The sequence below is a fragment of the Oreochromis niloticus genome, unplaced genomic scaffold (assembly GCF_001858045.2).
Source record: "Oreochromis niloticus isolate F11D_XX unplaced genomic scaffold, O_niloticus_UMD_NMBU tig00001339_pilon, whole genome shotgun sequence".
NCBI lineage: Eukaryota > Metazoa > Chordata > Actinopteri > Cichliformes > Cichlidae > Oreochromis > Oreochromis niloticus.
In genome coordinates, this window is record NW_020327363.1 from 176,769 (window position 1) to 186,405 (window position 9,637).

The 9,637-nt window shown below is 45.0% G+C and overlaps 1 protein-coding gene across 1 annotated transcript; it reads left to right on the plus strand.

Moving 5' to 3' along the window:
* The first annotated feature begins 19 nt into the window (after nucleotides 1-19).
* On the plus strand, nucleotides 20-9,557 carry eif4e2rs1 (eukaryotic translation initiation factor 4E family member 2 related sequence 1). The gene is made up of 7 exons (XM_003459269.5): nucleotides 20-207; nucleotides 803-884; nucleotides 2,290-2,424; nucleotides 2,621-2,725; nucleotides 4,525-4,677; nucleotides 6,486-6,622; nucleotides 9,360-9,557. The coding sequence occupies exons 1-7, from the start codon at nucleotides 191-193 to the stop codon at nucleotides 9,397-9,399; spliced, it is 669 nt and encodes a 222-aa protein (XP_003459317.1). The 5' UTR covers nucleotides 20-190; the 3' UTR covers nucleotides 9,400-9,557.
* Nucleotides 9,558-9,637: the final 80 nt, after the last annotated feature.

The window sequence follows — 9,637 nt, forward strand, 5'->3', positions numbered from 1 at the left end:
TAGTGACAGCTATTAAATCTGTCCTTTCGCGCCTTCCGTCCAGTGTTCCGCCGTAAGCATGCGCATTGACAGAAGCCGTCACCGCAGTCCAGTGTGTTGAGTAGAAGCCGAGTAGGGACAATAGATTAAAAATAGAAAAGTAAAGGTGATAAAGGCGGAGATAAGGAGCAGAACTAGAGACGGAGGAGACATGGATCAGTTGGAGCGGTAAGGCTAACCTTTGACCCGGTAATAACTGCAGATAACGCTCGAGCACGTAGAGCTAGCATCCAGTGTGATTCATTCAAACTTTATTTAAACAGACAGTGTGAAATAAGAGTTAGCCGTTAACAACAGCGTTTTTATCCAGACAGTCGGGGTCTAAACTTTATTGACACAGGCTCCCTCAACAGTCCGTTTGTTTCGGAGCGAGAGACGGTCGCGTGCGCGGTTGTGTACAAGTGAGAGGACCTGTGGAGGTGTGACGTCAGCGCAGGGCTCCGTTTTTTAAATGGAGTTTAGGAAGGACATGTGAGATAAAGGGGCGACTTCACCTGTGAGTAGTGACGGTGCGGTGTGTCGGATCTTTCCAGCCAATCGTTTCGGTCTCACGGAGCCCCATTTAACAGCTCACTGCTGCCATCTGCTGGTCGTTCGGTGTACAGCAGCCCTGCTGTGATAATACATGCAGGCTACATATCAGTGGAAATGTAAACGTAAAGATGAATCAAGCATTTTAGCTGTTCATCCAGCATAAACCATGGGCACGTCCCTCAGGTGACACCTGTGATTACCTGCTGAGTACTTCCTGTTTGTCTTTCAGTCCCCAAGATGACAACGCACAGGAGACAGATTGTCACGTTGACAATGCCGATGGAAACAACAACAACAACAACCGGCGCAAGGTAACCTGCTCCTGTTTTACCTGTGTCCTTGGTTACCTTTTCACATGTCTACGTCGTGCTCACCTGTGTCTGTAGGCACATTATGTTATCCCATATTTATCCAGGTGAAAGTCTCACTCAGACACGTGGCATTAGAGGACAGACAAACCGAGTCTGTAGTCAGAGACCAGGTGAGGTCCAAGCACCAATCAGGCCAATCTGATAGCGTGTTACTGTTTCCGTGGTGATTTGATGGTTGTTTTCCTCTTCACAATGCCGTATTAAGCTGCAGCTGTTATTCATTGTGGCCTTGTCTGATTGGTGTTTGGACCTCGCCGGCCAGCTGCTGTGTTAATAAAGTTTATTTGAAGCCAGTAGAAACTCTCAGAAATGAGGACCTTCAGGTTTTACATTTGAGCATTTCTGAACGGTCACTGGACTCGATTAGCTAGTAAATAACAACGAGCTAATGTTTTTCATGAGACTGGTCTCACATGTTCATACTTTTATTCCACAATCAGAGAGAAAGAAACAGAGAGAGAGTGCAGGACAGACAGACAGGTGACAGTCTCAGGTGTATACACTGCTACAAAACAGCACAAGAGAAGGAGGATTTAGTGTTTGTGTTATTACGAGTGCTAAACAAGAAGATTTCCAGATGGTCCAGTGGACACATGTGTGACTCCTGTGATTAAAGCATCTTTCTTTCAGCTTAACGAGTGAACCGTCAGCTCGTTCAAACACACGTTAAAGTCCGTTTGGCTCGACACCACCGAACAGAGGCAGCAATATAACATAGCTAACATTAACAGTGCAGTGAATCCTGCTTGTGCCGTCATATTCAGGACTGCAAACCGAGCAGCATCACTGACTTTCAGCTTGTTGTGTTTGTGGATATATGACTGACTTTAATTATCCATAAAATCATCACATTCTCTGTAAGATTAAACTTTTGAACATTATAAATACTTTATAAAAACAATGTCACGGGACTTTGCTGACAGGTAGCTAAAAGTATTGTTTTAATGTTCCTCACTATTGCAACTTTTGTATCGCCGCATAAATAAGAGTCATATAACTCAGCACTTTTAAATGTTTACTCTTCGGCAGCCCCACGTTATCCTCCACTGTGCTATGAATCCTGGGATATGATGTGCCAACCCACATCATAACCCATCCTTGAAATCTGAGGAAAAGGACGACGCATTTGTGGGCCGCATTTGCAGCAGCCTTCGATTTAGGACAGCCTTCATCACGTCACTGTGACGTAATCGGCCTTCAAATGTGGCCTCCGAAGGACGCAGGCCCTGACTTGGGACACACCTTGAGTTTAGGCACTCTTAAAACCTGAAGACCCTCAGACTGTGAGGACCTGATTGGTCAGCAGGCTGTGATGTGTGTGACCTGTGTGTTTTGTAACCTGCAGACAGTGTGTCCAGGTGCAGGTGAGCACCCCCTGCAGTATAACTACACCTTCTGGTACAGCAGGAGAACCCCGAGTCGTCCCGCCAGCTCTCTGAGCTACGAGCAGAACATACGACAGATCGGCACCGTGGCCTCGGTACGTATGGACACGCAACTTTCTCTGAGGACACACCTCCTCTGAGACCACACACTGTCAGCTTTACTGATATTTTTAGTCTGACACAATTTTTTTCCCTTTCTCTCTGATTCAGTCACATGATCAATCTGACCAGAGGTTCGATCAGTAAAGTCTGTGTGATCTATCGTTCTGATAATCAGTAATGTGTGTTCAGGTGGAGCAGTTCTGGAGGTTTTACAGTCATCTGGTGAGACCAGGTGACCTGAGCGGGCACAGCGACTTCCACCTGTTTAAGGAGGGCATCAAACCCATGTGGGAGGTAACTAAGTACCCAGTACTCCTGCAGTACTCGTGTAGTACAGATTTGGATTTGTGCTGCTCAGACAAATGAAAGTACAACAATAAAATCATCATAGACACACAACACATGCGGTGCTGCAGTGACATCACCACGAACCAGACACACCTGTGTGAGGTCACACCCACATCAAGAAAGTACTAATGAATGAATGAAGTATTAATGAATTCTTAGTGAAGTGTTGATGAAGTGTCATTAGATTAGGGTTATCCATCCATCTTCATTCACTGGGGGACAGGTCACGGGGCAGTAGCCTAAGCAGAGAATACCAGACCTCCCTCTTACATGGCCACCTCCTCCAGCTTGTCGGAGGAGAACACCAACAAGCACACCTTGCCCAGGAGGCATCCTGGTCAGATGCCCGAACAACCTCAACTGTCTCCATTTGATGTGGAGAATGGGCTCCCTTCGGAGGAAGCCCATTTCTGTTGCTCATATCCACAGTCTCTTTCAGTCACTACCCACAGCCCGTGACCATGGGTGAGAGTGGGGACATGGATCAGCCAGTAAATCAAGAGCTTGGCTTTTATGCTCAGCTCTCTCTCTTCACCACGATGGACCGGTACAGCATCCACATCACTGCAGCCGTAGCACCAATCCATCTGTCAATCTCCCGCTCCCTTCTCCCATCACTCATGAGCAAGACTTCGAGATACTTACAAGTGAAGGAATTTAACTTGTCCCTCACGTGGAGTGGGCACTCCAACCTTTTTTGGCTGAGGACTTTGGCCTCTGACGTGGAGTTCCTGATTCTCATTCCCACCGCTTCACACTTGGCTTGAAGCCGCCAACCACCTTGGACCTAGTGGCCCCCGTAAAGATGAAGCGTCTTAGGTCCTCCCCTCAACCCTGGTTAAATTACTTTATACGAGATTTACGTCGTATTAGTCTGAAGCCTAGGAGTGATCGTGCCTTTGCCTCTTCAGCACCAAACCTCTGGAATAGTCTTCCTGCTATCATTCGTACCTCTGACTCCGTGCAATCCTTTAAAACACGCTTGAAAACTTACCTATTCAACCTGGCTTTTCCAACTCGCTAATTCTCACCACTCATTAATTGCTGTATCACTACTCATGTCTCTGGATAATCATGATTTCTCCCTATCTCTACTTACTAATGCTTTTTCTTTGTTTTCTCTACTTGCTCTATTTTACATTGTTTTAATGACTTACTGTTCAGTGTAATCGTTTTACTGTTTTTCCTTACTGTGAAGCACTTTGGTGCACCCCCTGGTTTAAACGTGTGAAGTGCTCCTCACAGACGAGCGCTCCCAAAGCTGTACACAAAAGGCTAAAATTAACATGAAGATTAGGTCATAGTCAATACAAAAGATTAAATAAAACACATGAAAATAAACAAGTAGTCTTAAAATACATAATAATTCAACTAAGAATTCTCAACAGAAAACCTGTTTTAACAGGAAAGTATTAACTGCTCATCAGTGTACTCGAGTACTGCAGGAGTAATCCTGAAGATGTACTCATGCCCTAATCCAGTACTGATACTGGAGTTCAAACGATGTAAACCTGCTGTGATACTGCAGTAATCCTGTACCGCCCCCCTGCTGCTCATACCAGTTGTCCCAAATAAGTACCTGCAGTGATGTCAGAGCTGTGTGGTCACATGACTGTCACCTGCAGAACCATACCACATGACAGGACATCTATGAACAAGCTACCCAATCGGATACAGAGACGCACTCAAACTCCCACCTGTGTCTCGTACCTGTTTCACCTGTTGTGTCTGTCTCACCTGTGCAGGACGAGTCTAACCGCAGTGGGGGGAAGTGGATCATTCGGCTGCGTAAGGGTCTGGCGAGTCGGTTCTGGGAGAACATCATCCTGGCCATGCTAGGGGAGCAGTTCATGGTGGGAGAGGAGATCTGTGGGGCTGTGGTCTCCATACGCTTCCAGGTAACCACACAACCACTGCAGTGTTACTCTGAGTCAGTCTCAGACTGCGAGTATTCAGGGGGAGAATGTGAGGCAGAGCGGAGTCCTTCTCTACCTTAAACATCAGGGCTCAAACTGTGATTTAGTCCTATCCAAGGAAAACACAATAGAACTGTAGTACTAAAGTATAGCAACTGATGCCTGTGGAAGTTTGTGGAGTGCAGAGGTCAAGCAGAGAGAGGACTTCTGTGATTCCATCGTACAGGGTTACCAGGGTTACCCAGTGCCTTGGTGTGCTGGTCCCCTCTTTTAAAGTGGGCTCTACCTTCAGCTGACCTCAATCCTCATAGGCTGTTAGCAGAGCCTCAGATTCAGGATAAATCGTGTGGGCTTTGTCCTGGAGTGGTCTGCCCCACCCTCCATCACTGACTCGGTTCATACCTGTTGTGGATGGAGCAAAAGGGTGGATGGTGTGGCTGTCTTGGCTTCATCAGGGCATGACCTGCAGCTGTGGGGGAGTTGACAGCTGAGTGTGAAGAGACTGGGTGGAGGTTCAGCACGTGTCAGTCTGAGCCATGAGCTGGAGGAGGGTGGAGGGCCTGCTCCGGGTTAGGGAGTGGGCCCTGTGAGCTCAGCCTGGAAGTACAGCTGTCCTTTTATTTAAGTGTTTAACCTGTGACTAACTAACAGTAATGAAAAAGGTCCAGTTATTTGGGTCTTTATATCTGATACTGGGAACTGAAGCCCAACACAGATGAGCGGGGACAGCTCTGCTACACAATTAGAGATTAAGAAATAATTAACAATCTGTGTAACTGTGACTATGATCTGTTTCACATACTAAAGTTCATCAGGTGCTGAATCTCCTCTGTGTCTGTGAAGCCCTCACAGTCCCTGAAGGCAACATGCTGCTTTCCATTATAATAATGTTGCAGTGATATTAAACTACATAAAAATATTTTACAATAAGAATGTGAAACGCTACAGTGAGCGCCCGTCACCTTCAGTGCTGAATTCCACTTTCAGAGCTCAGGGACCTCTCCTGCGACATCTTTCAAAGTAAAAGCATTTCCAGTCTGGATCATGTGATCTAATCAGGTGGGTAGCTCTGCATGATCTGCATGGGTTCAGCTGGATGGGTGGGGTCTTGTTTGGCCTCAGTGTGTCCTGTGAAGACTGTGGCAGCAATGTTGTCGAGCTGTGTTCACAGACCAAATCAATGAGTCCGATATATGAGCGCTGGAAGTGAGCTGATCAAGCTGAGGCACTCAGAGGAGAGCTGCTGCTCCTCCACACTGACAGGAGTCTGCTCCTTTAGCCTAATCTTAAAATTAGAGATAGTGCCTGTCTCCCAAATCCAAACTGGAAGCTCATTCCCCAAGTTGCACTCCGATGCATCCATCGGAGTATGTATGTGTGTAAATATTAGATAGAAAGCACCTACAGAGAAAGAGCATAGGAAAAAGAACTTGTGTGAATGGGTGAATCAGGCACCTTGTGTAAAGTGCTTTGAGAGCTCAGAGTAGGAAAGTGTTATAGGAGAACCAGTCGATTTAGCATTTCCTGTCAGAGGCCATAAGAAAATAATTTGTAACCTTCACTAAAGCTGTTTCTGTGCTGTGATGAGCTCTGAAACCCGACTAAAGCTCTTCAAATAAGCCATTCCTCTGCAGATGATCTGTTAGCTGTTTGGAGATTGGCCTATGATTAGCTAAGATTGCTGGGTTTAAACATGGCTTTTTAAGTCGCGGTTTAACTACTGCCAGCTTGAAGGCCTGTGGTACATTTATGATAACATCTGAACTGTCTGTAAACCGTCTGTCTGTCAGGAGGACATCCTGTCGATCTGGAACAGGACGTCCAACGACCAGACGACAACGTCCAGAATCAGAGACACTTTGAGACGAGTCCTGAACCTTCCAGCTAACACCATCATGGAGTACAAGACCCACAACGACAGCCTCAGGTACTACTACTGTACTACCACTGTTATTACTGCTACTATTACTGCTGCTAACACTGTACTGGTCAGGTTGGTAGTTGAGATGCTTTGAGTGTATTCATATGAACCTGACAGTGATCAAAGTGAAATGTCTCAACTCTAAACCATCTGTACTTAACCCTTTAAAGCCGGTCGGAGCGAGCACGCTCCATTTTGCGTAACTATTTTTTAAATCCCTGTAGAACCGGAACCACGTAAGCTAGCGCAATAATTTCTTTTGCTTATGAAACCGGGTTGTATCTCATGCCATCAGCTTGTCCTAGGTCACGGTTTCCTTCCACATATAGCTTTGCAAAAATTGCATAAAAAGCGCTTGCAGCAACAAAAACATAATATTCCAGAAACGTGCTTTGCCGATCCGATCAGCTGTTCATAACACTTCCTACACTGAAACAGACGTCAGTGCGAACTATCGCATGTCCGCCATTACCTGCCCGAAACCGGAAGTGGCATCATTTTCGCGGAAAATGTAGTTTTTTACTTGTAGGCCTTGTAAGCCTTTACTGGTGTTTTTAAAAGTCATGTTTGACTTTATGCTTTTCTGAGTAGTTCCTAGGATGCTTAGAACTCAAATTGCACTGATTTAAATAGTTTATTTTTATGCACATGCTTTTTTTTCTGCAGTATATCAAAATTGGTGTATCTCAAAAATAAAACTACGGAGACACAAAATAAATTTCCTGTTGTTGTAAACTATTTTTGCAACTTTTTTGTATTTACAGTATTGAGGGATAAACCTATTAAATTTCTCTAAGTAGAAATATGTGTAAAAAAAACAAAAATGATTTTTAATTTTTTTTGTAGTTTATTGCACTTTTTTGCAATTTATGTAGCTACTATGGACTTAATGCATACATATTATTAAAATTTGGGCTATAACAATTGTATTGATGTATAGCAACTTGAAATGCTCCCCAAAATGGCTCCACAGCATGTAAAAATATAAAGTAAGCTCTGGTGTTCTTGGGTCTATGGTAGGTCTTAAAGGGTTAATGATACTCTAAACTGTGTTTGTCCTCTGTTGACGTTTGGGACATGAGGTGGAGCCACTTTTCATCTAATGAAAGGAAATCAGGACATTTATTTTCTTTAGGTCAAAGTTGAGATCAAATGTGCGTGTTCTCCCTGTCCACTCTGTTAACCCACTGTTAGAGCTGGGCGATATGACCCAAAATTCATATCTCGATATTTTTCTAAAGCCATAAAGTAAGAACAAAAAGAGAGTTCTTAGTCAAAGCTGTGTCCCAGATGTCACACAGGCACTTTTATTAACATACAGCATAGATGTACATGAAAAAAAACTACTCAAAAATAAATTATCAGCATTTATTAAATAATGATGCTCTATAAATAAAAGAAAACTATGTTGTTTTGTGCATAACAAAGAGCTCACAATTGTGCAGTCAAAATGTAAACTAAAAGATGCTGAGCATAATAACATAGACAGATTTCACAGCTGCTCTGTTCCCAACTTCTACTGCGTGACTGACAGCCTGGAGTTTGAAATCCGCTTCATAACCGTGTCTCTGAACAGGAGCCATTTATGGTCCTTATACACAAAATACGGTAATATTACGTTGAAGCACAGTACGTATCACTCCGCGAGGCTCCTCGGTAGCCGTAATGCTCCGACAATCCATCAAGCGGTGCAGCTCCGTAGCTTACCAAAGTCGAACTAAAACATTTGTTGACATATTGCTGAGCGCTGTGTATCACATAAAATCGGTTCGCGGTCATCAAGCACAACCAGAATTCATACAAAAGGCGCGCAGTCAACTTTTGAGAGAATGAAAGGATTTTAGGCTGTGCATGGCGTTAGCGTGGCTAGCTCGTTAACACGTTGACGCCATCCAGCCCCACGCACAGGGCGATGCGCAGTAACTCGTTAACAGAGATTTGCCGTGTCCATCTTGTTGCTGCCTGCAGGTGAAGCGATGGGGAAGGAGGGGGAGTTGTGTTCAGTGAAGGAGAGGTGAGGTCGAGTAAGGTTGCGTAAAGACAAAAGTGGACGAAAGGGAGGCAAACCTGCGGCTCCGCAACTATAATTATAACGTAACATAGACTATATCGATATAAAGGATATTGTCACATCTTATATCTCGTATGAAAATATATCGATATTTTTAAAAAACTTGATATATCGCCCAGCTCTACCCACTGTTACCCCTCTGTCCTCCCTGTAAACCCACTGTTACCCCTCTGTCCTCTCTATAAAGCCACTGTAAACCCCTCTGTGAAGAGACAAGCATGTCTGCACTGAAGCGTGTTTAGAGAGAGGGAGGATCGCAGTAGATGGTAAATGGCTTGTATTTGTAAAGTGCTTTATGTAGTTCCTAAGAACCCCAAAGCGCTTTAAACTACATGCAGTCATTCACACATTCACACACTGGTGATGGCAAGCTACATTGTAGCCACAGCTGCCCTGGGGCGCACTGACAGAGGCGAGGCTGCCGGACACTGGCGCCACCGGGCCCTCTGACCACCACCAGTAGGCATTGGGTGAAGTGTCTTGCCCAAGGACACAACGAACCGGCAACCTTCCGATTACAGGACGAACCATGAACTCTTGAGCCACGATTGCCCAGATGACACTAACACTGTGTTTAAACTAACAGCTGTGCTTGTCACTGCTGACTGGTAAAATGCATTGTGGGAAACGATCCTGATAAAGCAGTGAGACCTCTTCTGTCTTCTGTTTCAGGGACAACTCGAGCTTCAGGAACACCAAGATCTCTGTCTGAGGTCACCGGGGTCAGCCGAATGGCCGTGGTGTTACTCTGCTTTCTCATTGGCCAGAGGATGGCCACATGGACCAATAAACTGACTGAACTGGACTGACGGTGTTAGTTTGTATCTCTGAAGTTTCTGCTGGTGTAAATAAAACTGAGTCTTCTTTAAACTCTGAGTGTGACTCTTTAATCCCAGGTGGCACCTCTGGGTCCCAGAACAGTATAAAAACCTGTCCCGGGCTATTCCAGG